The 20,332-nt window shown below is 41.3% G+C and overlaps 1 protein-coding gene across 1 annotated transcript in view; it reads right to left on the bottom strand.

The window, feature by feature from the left end:
• macf1a (microtubule actin crosslinking factor 1a) overlaps nt 1–17,556 on the bottom strand; it is a 204,722-nt gene extending 187,166 nt beyond the window's left edge. The window contains exons 1-2 of the mRNA XM_044139234.1: nt 17,248–17,556; nt 12,609–12,843 (exon numbers count right to left, since the gene is read on the bottom strand). Of these exons, the coding sequence (XP_043995169.1) occupies nt 12,609–12,831 (223 nt within the window). The 5' untranslated portion in view covers nt 12,832–12,843; nt 17,248–17,556. The remainder of the gene's footprint in view (nt 1–12,608; nt 12,844–17,247) is intronic.
• Between the last annotated feature and the right edge of the window lie 2,776 nt (nt 17,557–20,332).

The raw sequence follows: 20,332 nt of genomic DNA, 5'->3' as shown, positions 1-20,332 counted from the left end.
AACAGTATTTTAAAGTCTATTGTTTGAGCTACAGGAGCCAGTGGAGGGACTTTAAAACTGGTGTTATGTGCTCTATCTTCCTGGTTTTAGTGAGAACACGAGCAGCAGCATTATGGATCAGCTGCAGCTGTTTGATTGGTTGGACAGACCTGTGAAGAGGCAGTTGTAATAATCAATGTGGCTGAAGATAAATGCATGGATGAGTTTCTCTAGATCTGGCTGAGACATTAGTCCTTTAATCCTGGAAATGTTCTTCAGGTTATAGTAGGCCATCTTTGTGACTGTCTTTATGTGGCTGTGAAGGTTCAGGTCAGTGTCCATCACTACTCCCAGGATTCGGGCCTTATTGCTGATTTTTAGTTGTAATAACTGAAGCTTTGCACTGACTCTAGATTGTTCCTCTTTAGGTCCAAAGATAATAACTTCAGTTTTGTTTCTGTTCAGCTGGAGAAAGTTTGGCACATTATCTGTTCTAAGCATCTGTTCTGTGTTTGGATGGGTTCTGAGTAACCTGGTGACTTTAGATGTGCCGCTGCTGCACCACCTGGATAGAATGATTAGTTCATTAGCCCCACCCACTACCCACAGAAAGTCACCATTTTTTCCTGCAGTATGTCTAACTTTTCTCTGTTTTTTATATGGATTTAATCCAGTGCAAACCCACTTAAAATGATAAGGTGATGACATCTGTCAATGCTGGCTGAACAGTGTGGGCGTGGCCAGATGGCGAATGTCAGACCCTCGCCATATTCATACGATTGTCTTTAAATCACACATGGATGATCCGATTGGAACCAAACTTGAAATGTAAGACCTGTGGTAACCTTTAAAGAGCTCAAATGTTTTGAAATGTAATTTGACTCCACTGCGCCCCCTAGGTCAATCCATCCGCTATATCTCCGCCGTAAATGGACCGATCTGCGCCAGATTTTTTGTGAGTCGTCGGGAAGCGCTGCCGAACGCATTCGCGTGTGTCGTGTGGCGGGCGATCGGGCGGGAAAGGTTCGCGATGACGTTCGGCTATGGCGGGCGCCGGCTCTGGAAACGGTGCGAGAGCTTCCGCGGCTGCTGTAACTCCGCGGTGGCCGGCGAGCCGGAGCAGCGCTTGCTGCGAGGGCCGCACGAGGCTGCTTGCAGCTTTAATTTTTTTTATTTTTCTGCCCCCCCAAAGAGGGGCCTTTTTGGAGGCTTTATCATATTCAAAAACTCACCAAACTTGGCGGACGCATAGAGACTGTTTAAAATTTACGTATTTTAAGGTCGCCGCAAAAATCGCCAAAAAAACCGCTCAACGGCGCCACCTAGAAATTTTCAAAAGACCCAAACCAATCACTTTACTTTATCGTAGAGACTTGAAATTTGGTACAGTTGTAGAGCTCCCCAAGACGCTCAGAATTTACAATTATAGTCATAGTGCAAGTATCACAGGAAGTCGGCCATTTTGGATCGAAGGTCACATTTTGACCCGATTTTTGCCGTTTACACCCTTCGTATTTGATCGAACTCCTCCTAGGGATTTCGAGTGATCGGCTTCAAACTCGGTCAGTCTGATCATAAGGCATGGCCGATTAAAAGTTATCAAAACGGTGACTTTTTGAGTATGCTGAAGGGGGGCTAGCAGGGGTCAAAGTTCACCAACTCGCCACGAAACTCTAAACAGTTATAACTCCTACACTAAAAGTCTCAGAGGAACCAAACTTTCAGTGATTGAGCATCATGGGTTGACCTAAAATACCCTGGGGTCAAATGATGACATCACTAAGGCCACGCCCCCTGAGAACAGGAAGTGTCATATTTTACTGGGAACGGTCCCTATATTACACCTTTGACCTAATCAACATGAAACTGTGTTAACAGACAGGAAACATATTGCTGTATTGGAGATTCCAGCCCCGACCGGCTTTGATGGAGCAGGTGGGCGTGGCGGCGTGGCGAAGTGACCTCTAACGCCGCTGTCATACGTTTGGCTCTGAATTCCACAGTTTTGGGCCAAACTTCTCCAAACTCACTAGGATGGATCTTTATCCAACCCAAGACAGGAATCCATAATAAAATTTGATGGGCGTGGCTTAATTTCTCTATGGCGCCCCCTAGAAAATTTTAAATGATCAGCCCCAAGCTATGGTTTAACCTAGAATTATGAAACTTGGCACACATTTGTATCTTGTCAGGACGTACAAAAAAGTCTCTTGGAGCCATGGTCTCAACCCAACAGGAAGTCGGCCATTTTGGAATAAATTTCCAAAATTGACCCCATTTTTGATGTTTACAGCCTTCGTATTTGATCGAACTCCTCCTACAGTTTTTCAGATACAGACTTCAAAATCGCTCAGCACACACTTGAGGCATCAAAGGTGAAAAGTTATCAAAGGAATTGTCGTACTTCAAAGTATGTGGGCGTGGCTATGTGTCAAACTTTGACTATTCGCCATGAAACATAAAACTCTTATAACTCCTACAGTAAAACTCTCAGAGGAACCAAACTTTCAGTGATTGATCATCATGGGTTGACGTAAAAGACCCTGTGGTCAAATGATGACATCACTCAGGCCACGCCCCCTGAGAACAGGAAGTGTCATGTTTTACTGGGAACGGTCGCTATCTTACACCTTTGACCTAATCAACTTGAAAGTTTTTCCAGACACAGAAGACTTTCTGGTGTATTTTGGATTCCAGCCCCGACCGGCTTTGATGGAGCAGGTGGGCGTGGCGGCATGCCGAAGTGACCTCTAACGCCGCTCGGGTCTGATAAAATACAATATCAGACCCGAGCATATGGATTTAATCCAGTGCAAACTCACTTAAAATGATAAGGTGATGACATCTGTCAATGCTGGTTGAACAGTGTTGGCGTGGCCAAATGGCGAATATCAGACCCTCGCCATATTCATACGATTGTCTTTAAATCACACATGGATGAGCCGATTGGTACCAAACTTGAAATGTAAGACCTGTGGTAACCTTTAAAGAGCTCAAAAGTTTTGAAATGTAATTTGACTCCACTGCGCCCCCTAGGTTAATCCATCAGCTATATCTCCGCCGTAAATGGACCGATCTGCGCCAGATTTTTTGTGAGTTGTCGGGGAGCGCTGCCGAACGCTTTCATGTGTGTCGTCTGGCGGGCGATCGGGCGGCGGTGCGAGAGCTTTCGCGCCGGCTGGAACTCCGCGGTGGCCAGTGAGCCGGAGCGGCGCTTGCTGCGAGGGCCGCACGACGCTGCTCCGCAGCTTTAATTATTCTTCTTCTTCTTATTATTATTCTGCCCCCCAAAAGAGGGGCCTTTTTGGGGGATTTATCATATTCAAAAACTCACCAAACTTGGCGGAAGCATAGAGACTGGTGAAAAATTTTGAATTTTAAGGTCGTCGCAAAAATCGCAAAAGAAATGGCTCAACAGCGCCACCTAGCAATTTTCAAAAGACCCTTTTCTATTCACTTACTTTGTCGTAGAGACTTGAAATTTGGTACAGTTGTAGAGCTCCCCAAGACGCTCAGAATTTACAATTATTGTCATAGTCCAAGTATCACAGGAAGTCGGCCATTTTGGATCGAAGGTCACATTTTGACCCGATTTTTGCCGTTTACACCTTCAGATTTGATCGAACTCCTCCTAGGGATTTCGATTGATCGGCTTCAAACTCGGTCAGTCTGATCAGAAGGCATGGCCGATTAAAAGTTATCAAAACGGTGACTTTTTGAGTATGCTGAAGGGGGGCTAGCAGGGGTCAAAGTTCACCAACTCGCCACGAAACTCTAAACAGTTATAACTCCTACACTAAAACTCTCAGAGGAACCAAACTTTCAGTGATTGAGCATCATGGGTTGACCTAAAATACCCTGGGGTCAAATGATGACATCACTAAGGCCACGCCCCCTGAGAACAGGAAGTGTCATATTTTACTGGGAACGGTCCCTATATTACACCTTTGACCTAATCAACATGAAACTATGTTAATAGACAGGAAACATGTTGCTGTATTGAAGATTCCAGCCCCGACCGGCTTTGATGGAGCAGGTGGGCGTGGCGGCGTGGCGAAGTGACCTCTAACGCCGCTGTCATACGTTTGGCTCTGAATTCCACAGTTTTGGGCCAAACTTCTCCAAACTCACTAGGATGGATCTTTATCCACCCCAAGACAGGAATCCATAATAAAATTTGGTGGGCGTGGCCTAATTTCTCTATAGCGCCCCCTAGAAAATTTAAAATGATCAGCCCCGAGCTATGGTTTAACCTAGAATTATGAAACTTCTTACACATTTGTATCTTGTCAGGACGTACTAAAAAGTCTCTGGGAGCCATGGTCTCAACCCAACAGGAAGTCGGCCATTTTGGAATAAAGTTCCAAAATTGACCCCATTTTTGATGTTTACAGCCTTTGTATTTGATCGAACTCCTCCTACAGTTTTTCAGATACAGACTTCAAAATCGCTCAGCACACACTTGAGGCATGAAGGGTGAAACGTTATCAAAGGAATTGTCGTACTTCAAAGTATGTGGGCGTGGCTATGTGTCAAACTTTGACTATTCGCCATGAAACATAAAACTCTTATAACTCCTACAGTAAAACTCTCAGAGGAACCAAACTTTCAGTGATTGATCATCATGGGTTGACCCAAAAGAACCTGTGGTCAAATGGTGACATCACTCAGGCCACGCCCCCTGAGAACAGGAAGTGTCATGTTTTACTGGGAACGGTCGCTATCTTTCACCTTTGACCTAATCAACTTGAAAGTTTTTCCAGACACAGAAGACATTCTGGTGTATTTTGGATTCCAGCCCCGACCGGCTTTGATGGAGCAGGTGGGCGTGGCATGTCAAGTGACCTCTATCACGCTCGGGTCTGATAAAATGCAATATCAGACCCGAGCATATGGGATTCAAACTCACTTAAAATGATAAGGTGATGACATCTGTCAATGCTGGTTGAACAGTGTTGGCGTGGCCAAATGGCGAATATCAGACCCTCGCCATATTCATACGATTGTCTTTAAATCACACATGGATGAGCCGATTGGAACCAAACTTGAAATGTAAGACCTGTGGTAACCTTTAAAGAGCTCAAAAGTTTTGAAATGTAATTTGACTCCACTGCGCCCCCTAGGTTAATCCATCAGCTATATCTCCGCCGTAAATGGACCGATCTGCGCCAGATTTTTTGTGAGTTGTCGGGGAGCGCTGCCGAACGCTTTCATGTGTGTCGTCTGGCGGGCGATCGGGCGGGGAAGGTTCGTGACAGCTCCTGCTGCGTGGCGCCGCTGGCGAGAGCTTTCATGGGCGGCTGGAACTCCGCGGTGGCCAGTGAGCCGGAGCGGCGCTTGCTGCGAGGGCCGCACGACGCTGCTCCGCAGCTTTAATTTTTAGGTTGCATCCTTATCTCTTATTTTATTTCATTTTTCTTTTATTTGTTAATTAATAATAATATTTTTATTGTTTTTAATTTATTATGGTAATACTGACTTATATTTTATTTTTCTATTATTGATATTTAGTAAAACAGTTTTTGATAGTTTTATTTTATAGGTAATATTCTCACCTTATTTAGTTTTGATTCTTTTTCTATTATTTGTAGTTCATTTATTGTTTTTTTCCACTTACTTTTTAACATTCTGATATTGTTAAATTTTTATAACAATTAGTGAAATAATATTTTTTTATTATTTTAGTTTTCTCCTAACAAGTTTTATTCTAAATTTTCATCTCATTTATTATAATTTTTTATTATTTGCTTAATTTATTATATTTTTTGTCTGGTTTTTTTTTCTGTTTAACATTCTCATTGTTATGAAACACTTCATTAATTATTCTTTAATGAAAGAATAATCAGATTATTCTTTCATTAAAGAATAATCTGAAAATAAAAACAAATCCAAAGCAAAATTCCCACAAACCTTCAGACTGAACAGCTGGATCAACACTAACAGGAGGAAGAAATATCCAGCAGGACTTTGTTGGCACCTCACATGGCTCCATTTATGTTATTAAATATTAAAGTCTGCTGTTCCAACATGTAAACACTCTAAACCACATTTAAAAAGTTTTTCATTCAGGCCTCAGCCTGAAATCCTCAATGAAAATCAACGAGAATCAAACTTTCTGGAGTGGCAACGGATCCCGTCAGAGCAGAAAGCTGATGTGAGTGAACACGTCCTGTGCATTAAATGCTGAATGTGTGCAGATTCAGGCTGCAGAATCAGGCTGCAGAATCAGGCTGCAGAATCAGGCTGCAGATTCAGGCTGCAGATTCAGGCTGCAGATTCAGGCTGCAGATTCAGGCTGCAGAGTGACTGCGCTCTCAGAGCCAAAAGGACATCGAGTTCTCAACACATCAACATGACGACACCTCAGCTTCACAGAGACCTCAGCTGGAAACCAGGAAACAAATGTTTTCTCTCTGACTGGCGAAAAGTCTGTAAAGGAATCAGAAACCAGAACCAGAACCAGGATCCCACTCCTGCATTCTTCTCTGAACTCAGACCAATGAAACTGTGAGGTTTAAATGACTGTCAGGAGATTGAATCAAACCCTTTTTGTTTCAGCCGTCGTGTGACTCGGATTAGAACTGATCCTCAGTTTGGACTTTTAAAGGCAAACTCAATCAATGATTAAAAATAAAACCAAGAAAAAATGGGATAATAAAATAATGTGAAGAAAGCATGAATGGAGGTATTTAAATCAGATAATCTCTGCTGTGCTGCTGCCTGATGAGTAAGAAGAAACATTTTCAGCTTCAAAATAAACTCATGTTTTACTGAAGGAACTTAATCTGTCACTGAAGAGTCCAAACTTTTAAAAACTACATGGATAAACTAAAAAACTAATGGGTAAAAAGCTTTTTCTGCAATTTACACTTCAGTTTGTTTCTTGGAACATTTAATCAGTGAGCTATGAGTTTATGTTTCCCTGGGGTATAAATGTGGCGCGACACACAGGAGTGTTTCTCTTAGATGTGCTTCACAAAAACTAAACTAAATATTTTCCACTTTTTTCTCCTCTTTCTGGGTGTTTTTCTTCATCTTTCCCTCCTCCTGTGTTTCTCTCCCCTTTTCTTTATGGCCTCCCTCACACTCAGATTTAAAAGTCATCCTTTCATCGCTGCCTCTGTTTGATCCCCCCTCCCCTCCATCCCTCTCTCTTTGTCTCTTTCTTTCCTCTCATCATTTCTTTCTGCTCAGACTTGATCATTCACTCCTCTCTGTGTTCACACTCGCTCCTCTTTTCTCCTGCTCCAAATTAAAATTCGAACTCTCTCTCTCTCCCCTCTTGTATCTGGAGTCGGCCCCTCACTCCCCCAACAACCATTGTTTCCCCTCGCCTTTTTATAGCCATGGAAACGGAGGAGACCTTGTCACTATGGCAACAGCGTAACAGCCTGGGCCGAGGCGTCCCTTTCAGCCGCCTGCAGAATAAAATAAATGCGGAAGTAAAGAAGCAGCAGGCAGCACTGAGGACGCCTAAGTTACATGCAGGCAGGTTTGTGGGGTCCTGAATGATTACAGCTGCAGCATCAAACATTTTCTGCTACAACATAAATCATTTAAAGTCAGTTTTCCCAGCTTAAAGACATCTGCTAAAGAGTGAAAGAAAACATCCAACAGAATCCAGAAGGTTTAACAGACGATGTTCATGTCCAGCTAAAAGAATCTGCTTCTCTTCAATGTGCTGCTTTCAGGAGAAATGCAGAAATTCAGAACGAAAAATGTTAAATCACCATATTAACCAATAAAATGTTTGTAAGATAATCAAACCAAGATGGTTTCATCCCCTCGTTGTGGGTGTAAATTAATTCATTTTGGGATTTGTGAAATTTAACTGAAACGAATAGAAAGATTGATTTTCTATCCATCCAAAACTATACAAATGTTTCCTTCCCCCCTTATTAATATTTGTTAAATGTTTCATATCAAGTTGCTCCATAAGCTGGAGCCTCATCCTGGAGGAGCTGGAGGAAAGTTTTTAAAAAAATGATCCGTAACAAGAAGATCTATGAGGCTTGATGCATGAGAAGCAGCATCATGCTGTGGGGACATTATAATTTGATTTATTTGTTTATTTTACTAAAATGATAGATGCAGTAATAAAATAAAAAGATGAGGACTTGCAGCAGAAACTTCCCCACTGATCAGCAGCTGGATGACAAATGAATGAACCAACTCCACACATTTCAGGATCGGTTAAACTTTATACACTGTAAAACATAACAAGTGGACTTTACTTTACTTTACTTTACTTTACTTTAGTATGTCTAAGTTATACTAAAGTTCTGAGTTAATTTGCACAACTCAACTAATTTTATAATTTTAGCTACTTTAAGAAGATTGTACACTTAATTTTATTTATTAACAGCAACTTAAAAGGAGTAAGTTGTAAAAAAAAAACTGATATTTTTCGGTTCTGTTTGTTTAATCTTTACCTGTGTGTTTGTTTTAATAAACCTTAAATCTGAGCAATAACTCATTTCACCCTCATTCTCTGTGTAAGTCGCTGTTGGCTGCTTTTAATCCTAAATTCATTTTCTTTTTCACTTTTCCAGCCACATTTAGAAGATCAAGTCTAACTTTATTGTTCTGTTTTAGATTTTTATGAATGTTTAAAAAAATTATTTTATCCAAATGCAACGTATTGATGTATTCCAAGATGTTTTAGTTCTGCTGAGACTTTTAAAATCAGAGGTGATTCATGTTTGAAACACAAAAATGACAGAAATAACTTGAAGTTTTTCTCCCTCAGACGTGGATCCCTGCTGGAAAGGCAGCAGCTGGTGGTTGGATCATTAATATTCAGGCTCAGCAGGCGGCGGGTCCAGTCCGGACAGCACCGACTCTTTTTATCCTCTATTTAAAACTCATCTGCTGCCCGTTGAAGCTTCCCTCTGTTGCTAACAATAATTCAACTAAAACTCTCAGGCAGTGAACCGTCTGCTTGAGGGAAGCAGCTGAACGTTTTCAGGTTCTGCTCTCCAGGTCCGAGCTGAGAGGAAATCAGGAGGAACGCAGCGCATCGTGTAAAACATAACATCATCACGTTTACACGCCCGACTGGGTCCAGAACAGAAACACAACCGGAACAGGACAGAACCAGAACAGGATGGAACAACGAGACAGAACCAGAACAGGACGGAACCAGAACAACGAGACAGAACCAGAACAGGATGGAACCAGAACAGCAGATTCAGTTTTATTTTAAAAATTGTGATGTGATGATTAAAAGTGTAAATAATCTGAGCAGACATCTTGTTATCAGTTTGAAGGCTTGTAGTTAATCTCATTAATCTCTGTTAGAATAATTTCTGAGATATATCATTTATAATTCTTATGGACATTTTCTGAGCTGTTGCTTTCATTTTTAGGAGACATAAGGATTTAACTAACTGTTATCTCTACGCAGTTGTTGTTTATTTAGTAACAGAACTAGTTACATAAGTTTCTCAAGCATCTTTAGTTCATTTTGGTAAATAAAACACTCAACAAAAACACTACCAGACATTTATTTTTACTTTTTCATCATATATTTAATTCAAGGTGTATAACAGTCTGCGGTTAATCAGGTTTATGAATATAACTTCGTCTGCATGCTACTGGTTATAATATAATTTTCTAATCATTTTTGGATTATTTTAATCTTTTATTTTTAGCGTTAGCGTTGTGTCTGTATCAACACTGTCTTTGCAGCGTTGGCAATTCCTTAAAACTGAAATGAGGTTTTCCATATTTTGTGAGATGAAGCCACATTGTAAACTCTAATTGTTTTGTTTCCAACTTTACTGCCGAATAAGAAGAAATGAGTCATTCCTCAGCAGAAAGCAGCTCTTCAGCAGCAGGAGGTTGATTAAAAAAGGGAGGAAGTGTGAACTGAAACACTGTTCAGTCTGAAAATGTGTTTAGAAATAAATCCTCACATGACGGACACATAAGTGCATCTCTATCTAACACAAAGCCTTTCGCTCTACTTGCTGTTTCCGTGTCACTAAACGAGGCTTTTACTGTCTTCTGATCGCCTCCTAGCATCTCCACCACCCTCATTTTCTCACAACTGGCATTTTCCGTAAGTGCTTTAATGACTGCTGGTTTTCTTTCACATACAGGAATAACCAGAACGGTGATTCAGAGCTGAAAATGAGTTTGAACTGAAACCAGTAAAACAAAATAAAAATATCTGAACTTCTGCTTCTGCTGCTCCGTAACAGAGAAATGTAACAAAACCTCACACTGTTGCAGAACTAATCCCACTTTTACATCATTTCATCCTGCTGAGCCTGGTGTTTCCAGCTCAGGAACAAGTCAGTCTTTGGTACTCCTTCACTTCTGTTCTGAGTTTCTGTAGCATCACAGTGAAGGGAAACAGTTTCTCTGCAAGGATTACTGGATCTATTCAGATATTGGTGCAAAAAGATAACAAATTATCACCAACTTAATTTATAAACTCAGGACTGAAGTGATCAAATGTCTGTGGCGTCTAGTATCTGCATCAAATTAATGTTATGTGTTTTCCAGGAACACAGAGGCATTTAAAAACACAATCAAGTAACTATTTTACCGTCAGTTGTTAAAGAAAGGCTATAAATATGTACATATATATATATATATATATATATATATATATATATATATATATATATATATATATATATATATATATATATATATATATATATATATATATATATATATATATATATATATATATATATATATATATATATATATATATATATATATATATATATATATATATATATATATAATGTGACTTTAAATAAACTTTACTTTTTTAACTTAACGCCTTGAAAATCGGTTTCTGCTTCTTTAAGAAACTCCTGCTCTTTCTGAAACTCCGCCTTCAGGAAGTTATCACAACCTCTATTAATCCTTTAACAACATTTTTACCACTGAGCAGAAGCTCCTATAATGAGCTCAGCAGTTCTACCAGGTGTTTGCTAATTGCTGCTGGCTAGTCTGAAGGAGCTGGGCGGGGGAGGAGCTTTGTCCTCGGAAGGCGGAGCTAGGTCCATCCAGGCGTTTAGCACAGCTGAATGGTGCTACAGAATCGAGGCAACACTCCAGATCTGTGTGTGGTTAGTACTGCCCCTTTAACAGATTTAGGTTCTGTTCCCTCTTAGTGTTTGCAGAGTTTAAGACAACAACTGCGCATAACTCCCTATTTTAATTGTTCAGTCATCTATACATTAATATGAAGTCATACGCACCAGAGTAGCTAACATCAACACTCTTCCTCACTCCTGCTCCAGGGCGATCAGCCAATCAGCATGAAGGAACGGCGCTCATGGATTGGCTGTCAATTAACATCACATCTAGATATTTTAAGTTCCCAGCTACAGTATTTTTGGATATTTTAAATAAGCTACACAAACAAATCCCCTTATAGGCTAATTATCTATAGCCTATAATGGTGAGCCAGCAGCAATCAGTAACAAGACCAGCGCACCAACGTCTGGTGAAAAAGAAACAAACTGAGCAGGAAGGTAAAACTCTCAGATACCTTCCCATCTATCATCCAACCCTCATCCAGGTCCGATTTCAGTCAATCAGTTTCCTTTACAGATAAATTTGCTTGTTGATTCAGAAAGAACTAGAACAAAGCAAGCACTGGTAGTGGTTAAACACAGGAGTTACAAAGAAAACCCAAAAATCCCAAAAAACTTTGACCAAATGAACAAACTTTAACAAATCCGCCCCAAAGCTAACATCAATCAGTGAGGAAAAACCTCTTCCAAAACCAACTTCAGCCATTCTTTCTTAGTCTTTTTCTCCTGCAGTTTGATTCCCTGCAGCTCCCCAAGTAATGTTAGCATGCTGTTAGCATGCTGTTAGCATTAGCGTTTCCACGAAACTGAGCACCATGTGTTTTTGTACCATTGTCTGCAATAATGAGAACTAAGCATATCCACAAGGCAGAAGGTAATATGATCATTATCCTGGGCTGCCATTTACATTTAATGACCGACATTTACCTTCGTCTTCATAACAGGAATTATTACATGTGATGAAAGTTTCAGTTAAACGTAAAACATCAAAAAGGTGTTTTACTGCTTGTTTATTCGTCCAGAAACAAACCATACAGAAGATATCAGAGAAAATGTCAGTGTGTTGATGTGAAAGGAGCTCTGAGTGATACATGACATTTAAAAATGGCACACAAAATATGAGAAATATGACATGTAATTAACCAATAATAATCCAGTATTTGTTACCACAACCTTGTATTTCCATCTTTCTTTAAAAAATAAACTAAACAGAAAAATCCTGTAAGCTAAATCCTTCCATTGAGATGTAAATGTGCAAACTGACCTTTCAAAATGAAATTTACTTAATGGAAATATACCAATTATCAAAAAAACCTCCCCCTATGAGATGCCGCCCTGAGTGGTTACCGATACTGCTCATATTAGGAACCGCCATTGCACATCATCAATAACCGGATGTTCCCACTGGTGAAAACCGACGAAGACAACAGGAAGTAGTTGGACGATGATGGTGCAGCATTTTCTTAATGATTTATCGTGTGAACAAACTTATTCCTCCTTCACCAACACGCTGCCAATGCCTTGCTTGTAGACACACCACCCGAGCAGCGAGAGCGATTTCCTCACCTGCGACGCGTACCACCGCCCTCTCCGCCGGGTCCAGCACCGAGTCCTGGCTCTTCCGTTTCCTCCTCTCGTGCTTGGACAGATTCCACGGCAGCGTGTCCCCCGGCGGCCCCACCAGACCCGACGTGCACGGGGACAGCGAACCACCAGAGCGCTCGGTGCGGAACGACGGCTCGCTGACGCAGGAGCGTTCGCTCAGAGTATCATCATCTGACGACTCCATCACGCCTCAACACTGCAGGGAGGAGATGAATGAGGGAAAAGGAGGTCAGAGGCTTTAGGAACAGAGCAGAAACTGTATAATTCATTGATGGTGTGGAGTGAGATTGAGGCTTTATGAATGATGCAAAATATTTAGTCAGGAAGAGGAATAAAAACTGGGTTAAATCGATTATCGTGTGTGTTTTAAGATGATGATGAAGTGGAAAGACTCCAGGCCTCAGTTAGCAGGTTAAATACCGCCATCCTGACCCAGTACAGCTGGAGGAGATGATGCAGGACTGGAGCGATTAATCAGACCTAAACATGTCTGGTGTGAAATCACCCTTAAATAAAACAAGATTCTCATTTGAGTTGTCACAATAACAAATTCTGCTGGACGATAAAATGATAAAAGTTTTAGTTGAGACCAAAGCAACAGACTGAAGACTTATTCATCTTTTTGGTAGAAAGAGAGAAAATAATAAATCATGCATATCAAAGTGAATTTGCTTTAATTTATCATGTGATTAATTGATTTTCTGCAACATGCCTACTTATTTCATGTCATTTTAAATCTTGACTCTATCAAACTGGGATGAACCAAAAGAGTGAATAAAAAAAACTGAAGGACATTTGGAGACCAGGTTTCTAAAAGCTTCTTAAACCTCAACCTGCTTCTCTGGCATGAAGTGCAGCCATCAAGTGGATAAAAAGAAAACGCAGCAAAGACGTATAAAAGCTGAATGTGTGTGCATGTTTCTTTGGACTCTGGAGACCTGATGCTCCAAACTGTCCATCACTGGATCAATAAATCAGACCTCCAAGTTCCTGAGGCTGCAAAATGATTTAAAGACCTGCAGATCCTGGAGTAGAAGCTCAGCTCTCCTGAAATCCCTGCAGGCTAATCAAATTACTCATTTTAGATTTTGAATTATTCTCTTCTTCTTTAGGAAATCAACAAATCTTTCAGAATAAAAGTCTCTGCAATTACTGGAATCAACTTTTTGTACGATTAATCTGCAAACATTTAACACCAGAAAACCCTGTGATAAACCCTATGAAGGGTTCAGACTAACTTCCATCTGAGCTTTTATTTTTCTCCAAACTGAAAGCTGCAGAGCGACGATGTTCAGGTTAACATCTGTGTTTTCCATCTAAACTCCAGCTGCCAAAAGCCTTCCTCCTCCTCCTCCTCCTCCTCCTCCTGCTGCTGCTGCTGGATAAACCGCCATCAGAAACCCCGTTTCCTGGATCCAGCCGTCTCCCCGGCAACGCTGCGAGGAAAAGGGTCGAAGCCCGTCCAGAACTCCCTGCGGTTCTGTGGTGTGTGGCTGCCTCCCTGCTGCTGGCTGACAGTGACTCAGTGGCACTGAAACGAGCGGTTTTATAAATAGAGCCAGAATGGAGGCTTCAAAGCTGCACCGTGTCATTACAGCTGCAAGAAGCAGAAGAAGAAGAACAAAGTACCAGGACAAGAAGCAGTGAGATCACTTCCTGCTTGAAGACACCTTCCAGTTCTTCTACAGTCCAAACAAATCTGCAAAAACTCACTTAATGCTGGAAAAATCTTCAGACATTAAAGAAAAAATATGGCCACCACTTTGGTTTTACAAAAAATATAAGTAGTTGGTAAAGAATTTCACCTGCTAGTTTACTTAAAACTTGAAATGTTGTTGGTTGAACATTTTAAACTTTCCTTCTTATTAAGTGTAGCTACAGGTTTTAGATGTAGTGTGCATATAAACTGAAATATGACTTAAAAATGACTCAAAGATCTCAGTTTAAGTACAAAGTTTTCTTCCCAAGAATGTGAAACAAATGTTTTACAGGAATTTAATGTTTCCTGGATTTCTGTCAGAAAAATGAACAAAGACTAAAAAGACCAGGAGCAACGTCTCCTCCTAGTGCTAAGCTAGCGTGTTTACCCAGAATGCCCTGCGCTGTAGTTTACTTCCTGCTTTTGGAGCGGTCTGTAGTCCAGATATTCACTCGATCAGCACCAGAGTTCACTTCAATAAAACCCAGACTGAAGTTTCTAAGTAACCAGAGTTTGATTTTATGGTCAGAATCAGAGTTCAGATTAAACATTAAGAAACTTCCCAAGAAAAACTTCCTCGACAAAAGAACTGGACCAAAAAGCAAACTACAGTCTGTAGGCGGACCGCATCCTGCGGTTCGAAAGCAAATGTGATCACCAAAAACTGGAGACCAATCCAAAGGCAGGAAGGAGACTACAGCGCAGTGCACTCTGGGTAAATACAAGCAAAACAAACATGCTAGCCTAGCGCTAGCTGGAGATATGGGTTGTCGTCTTTTACCAGAATTTCTGAAAAAAATCTAATGCCACTCCATTTTTTGTTTACATTTGTGAAGAAGGAAGTTATGCTCTGTGAGGTTTTTGTGTTATTTTCTCCAGTGGTTTTTGGTGCAGCGCCCCCACAGGCCAGGAGGGGAACAAGTTGCTCAAAGGGTTTGGCTGGTTTGACTCAGAGAAGAGAGAAAGAAAATCACAGCAGCTGGAAATGTAGCAAATGTTACAACTTTGGTTCCCTGTTGAACCAAATCTACCGGAAAAAACACCAAGAATCACAGGAAATGAGAGAAATGCTCCAGAAAACCTAAAACCAGTTTCCTTTACTTCAATAATTAATCTCCTTCACTTTTAATGCAGAGAAAGAAAGATGTTCTTCAACAAACACAAACAAAGCATTATTAAATAATCAACCCACCGCTTCTACAAACTGGAAGCTGACCTTTACAGGACATATCCTCACACTGAGGCGGCGTGACGAAGAGCAGCAGCTCCGTCCGAGAGGCTCTCCTGATTTATATTTCACAGCCGGGGTCGGTTCCCACAGCTCAGGCTGAGCAGTGTGTTTGTCAAATGTGTGTGTGTGTGTGTGTGTGTGTGTCGGACCAATGTAAACAGAGGGACTCTGTGACCAAGCATAAGCAGGGTGAGAAAACAACAGGAAGGACGGAGAGATACGAGGAGTCAAACGCTTGCAGGCTAACGGTCCAAACGGCCGGAACGTCCTCCTGTCGTTCCACAACAGCATTCCTGCTGGGGATCAACCGACGGCTGAGGGGATCTCCAGTTCACCAGACAAACAGAACAGCAGCCCTCCATCTGAGGAGCAGATGTGATCACTAATAAAACTCTGACCCAGTTTTCTCCACTACAAAGACGCAACAGTTACCCTCCCTCACATGTTTCTGCCAAACATCCATGACCAAACCTGGTGACCTTTCACACCTCTGACTCTGCGCCACATGAGGAGTTTTTTCAGTCTTTATTGGAAAATGTTTGCTTTCTTGGCTTAATTACCGCTCAGAATATGTTGTCTTTTTCAGCAAACTGATTTTTTTTTTGGTTTGTTTGTATGTATACTCTCATTAACGATTTACCATTAATAAATTATTGTAGGTTACATTTATTTAGATTTATCATGATTAATCGTTTCATCTCTAATATGAAATTGAACTACTGCACACACCAGCAGCAATACTCTGCTTTATCCACAGGGGTTTCATTCAACACAATGTGTGTTTGTATTCGATTAATCGCAATAACTAACAGTTTATGCTGGATTTTCTCGATTCTGAATAGACAAATAATGGACAGTTTGGCTCATGTCGGGAAGCTGAAGGCCCGGCATAAGGCCGGACGGGGACGACCATCTGCTCCGGAGCAGCAGGAGGGGAGATCGGTCTGAATCCTGAGTTTTTCCTCTCCCCTCCGGCTGCTCTTTGCGTAACCAGAGGTTTTTTGTAGACAGACAGGCTGTATTGATGCCGGGGCTCCTCAGAGATCCACTCAGGTGAAGCCGATGATGGAGGGTGTCGTTTGTTTTAATTGGCTGCAGGAACAGCCCAGATCAATACGGACAACCACACCTGAGGGTGCGTAATGCTGTGATTTATATCCACCTGCGTTGCACTCATCCTCTTCATTCTGCTCCGCTGGGAGGAAAAGGATCTGTGAGCATGAATGGACCGCAGACATGGAGCCAAAACGCTCGGTGCGCGCACGAGCTGCACGCACGAGCAGTCTGGGAGCAGGGAATCGGCTCTTTGTCCGAGAATGGGTAACACCAACTAATTACATCTATCCATTTGCGAGTGAAGCTGCTGAGAAAGCCGTCCAGCCTTCTCACGACCCAGAAACCTCTCTGGTTGGCTCCAGATTCAGCGCACTGATCAAGAGCAGTCTGCCTGGAAATGGGACGTTTTCAGGCAAACAGCGGCAGAAACCAAATGAAATGACTGATCACTGAGCCAATGATCAACATGTTGATCCCCGATAGGCTTCCAATAAAACACTAACTGGGTTTATCGGGACTGGATGTGATGGAATGACAGTTTGGAATGACAGGTCAGGAAAAAATAAAAATCAAAATCAACATGTTGGTTTCGTGAAAGCTCCGGAGCCGCTTACCTTCACCGGGGCAGCAGCGGTCCTCTAGTCCGAGCGCAGAGCGAGGGAGGCCGGCGCGGCTGCCTCCGCTGCTGCCTCTCCTCTGGAGCGAAGGATGAATGAAAAGATGGAGGGATGTTTCCACCTCCACCGACCCGCTTTCCGCTCCCTCTCTTCTTCCAAACGTCTCCGCCGGTTATTCGAGGCTGGAGAGGGAAGAGCGAGCGGCGGTCCTGGATGGTAATGGCTGTCCTCCTCCTGCTCTCTCTCTCTCTCCACTCCCTGCCTTCAACAACCCCCCCTTCACACCAACAGCCCTCCTCTCCTCGGTCCACGCTCCGTCTCTTCAATAGGCTGCGTTCACGGCTCCATCCCTTAACCCATGCCTATTGACTGTGGTAAACGTCGCGGAAACCGAGATTTGGGGTGTACCCCTGCGTCATGTCCGCAGCTCTGCCAGAGCGTGACGCGCGCGCACATTCCCCCCTCAGTTTGGAGCGCGAGGAGGGCGTTCACAGCGGAATATTTGCAGCACCGACTCATGCTCATATGTTCATAGTTATTCAGAAAAAAGAGGAGAAAAAACTGAGCCACGCGTTTTCATCACATGATTCGGTTAATCTGTGTCTGAAATAATCCCTTTATGCTCACAGCTGGAGGAAAGCCTCAAAAGGCGAATTATTACAGCTGGAGGAATATCTGGAGTTATTCCTGTCTGTGTCACTGCACCTACTTCTACAGGGCCATGGCATATGAACTAAAATCTCCGGCGCAAATTTAGACATTTTCAGATTAATCTCAGAAATTCTCAAGAAAAAAAACATGAAATTTCAGAGTTTTTGAAACTGGGAAATTTCCCAAAAGTCAAATTTATTTTAAATGTTCTGATTTTTTTTCTTGCAAATTTTCTATTGCCAGAAAAATTCTGAGATTAATCTAAAAAATTCTTGAGTTTTTATATAATATTTGAAAGAACAAGCAAACAATAAAGAAAAGAGAAAATAACTGAAACAAAAAGTCCAACCAACGACTTTGGATCTACTTGGATTTTAACCAACAGTACTGAGATCTGATCGGATCAGCAGAACTCGGATGTTTTGAACAACAGAGTATCATCTACAAAAAGAATTATTTGCATATTATGTTTGATCACTATGCCCAAAAAAATAAAATAGCAGAAGAACATCAGGGTTCTCAGGTTTACTGGAGAATTGTGTTTTTTGTTACATTAGCAGAATATTGACAAAGATTTTCACACACCTGTAATGGAAACTTTACTGTGAGACAAAATAATCCTTTGCACTGCCACAATCTGCCTTTCATATATAAAAAGGAAAAAAAATATTAATTGCACATACGTATTATTTATATTTACTCCACATATTATTTTCTTACATTTTCCATTTTCTCTAAAGTTTACATATTTGTAAGGTCAGTATGCTGTGAGTGACCAACAGCATTCGACCCCTGGCTAAAACAAATTAGCCAACAAAACTATTTTTATTGCAGCTGTTCAGCCCATCACAACTCCTGGACCAACCTCAGTTTATCTACCTGAACAAACAGCCTCTAAAAACCTGTGCAGCCGCATGAAACACGGGCAAAGGTCAAAGTTCAAACCTCCATCGGTCCTGATTCTCTCCACTTTAGCTAATTATTGAGCTGATAATCCAGAGATGAAGACGTGAATTTACTCCACTTAAACTGCAGTTTGTGACCTTTAAGGAATAGAGAGGACACAAAATTAAATTTGGACAATTTAATCCATGTAATAAAAGGAACAAGAAATCATGAGATGCTGTAAATCATCTGCAGTGTATCGACAATTATCTGCTATTTTTACGTTGAGCCACAGATTCCTGTCTGGTTCAGTCTTTGTGACCTGATGCGATGCTTATGGATTTGAAGGAAAGTGTTGATTGAAGCTGCAGCCCAGTTTCTTATTGCAGCTGGACTCTTGGGTCCATTCTCTGAGCTTGTGGCGCCATCTAGTGGTGTCTCATGAACTCTGCTGGTTCTGATCGAGATGAAATGGATTCTACCTGCATGTAAAGCAGCATCCTGCATATGAATGATCGGCTCCGTCCTCAGGGAGAGATTACGGTCAGATCTGTCGGTCAACCAGACCGCTCAGCAGAACAACGACCATCAGAACCGCAGATTGGACCTTTAATAATTCATCAGAGGTTATGAATGATAAATCAATCTGAGGATGTGTTATTGATGAGAGCAGCTGATTTTAGCGTCTGATGACTGTTAAGAACATGAAACATTTACAGGAACAAAAATCTAAAGGGAAATTAATGTCAAAAGAAAGTTTATTGCGCTAAGAAAAATAATTTGTAGCATGGTTTTGTTTAAAATGTGCTTTAAGCACATTTAGTGTTGTGGAAAAAGTATCTCACCTTTAATTACATGATTAAGGTCATCATACACCATATGAAATGGAATGACTTTGACTAGACCACAAAAACCCCCTATACTCTTCCTTTCTTTTCCAAATGTCCAACCAAGAACTCGATTATCTGTAGCCAGAAAACCTTCGTACAAAAACATTTGGTGTTTCTGTCACTTAACAAGGTTTACTGTGGTGTTCAATATTAAATGTGTTTTAATCTGAATTTCTTAAGTTCAGAGCAAGACATGTTTCTTTTCGAGATATTTTAGCCTATTTAAATAATTTCTCGGTTCTACAGATATATCATAATCAGGCTGATCGTCTTTGGTGAAACGACCAATAAACAAGTTTTTTCAATCGCGTATTTATGATTTAACAACTAGAACATTCTTTCAATAAATACAGATATTATTTCAAAACTGCATTTTGTATTTGCTCGGGTCATTTTCGCTACATGTTCGTCCCTGAGGTGTGAATGCTGCAGATATCTGCGTTTCCATTACAAATGTACACAAACCTTTGTAGACATCATTTTTCTGTGTTAAACCTGATAAGCCTTTTAGGAATGTTGTCTTGTCGACGCTCTGTCTGGTTATGAAGGACAGTATACAGTCTATATAGAGAAGTGATTAGAGCTCTTCTGAGTTCTCCATCTGCACAGATGGAATAAAGCTGCTTTGTTCTCTATTTTTAACAAGGTTTAGACTT

The sequence above is a fragment of the Gambusia affinis genome, linkage group LG14, assembly GCF_019740435.1.
Source record: "Gambusia affinis linkage group LG14, SWU_Gaff_1.0, whole genome shotgun sequence".
Taxonomy (NCBI): Eukaryota; Metazoa; Chordata; class Actinopteri; order Cyprinodontiformes; family Poeciliidae; genus Gambusia; species Gambusia affinis.
Note: the sequence above shows the minus strand (reverse complement) of the source record. Positions and strands in the feature narration are given on the sequence as shown.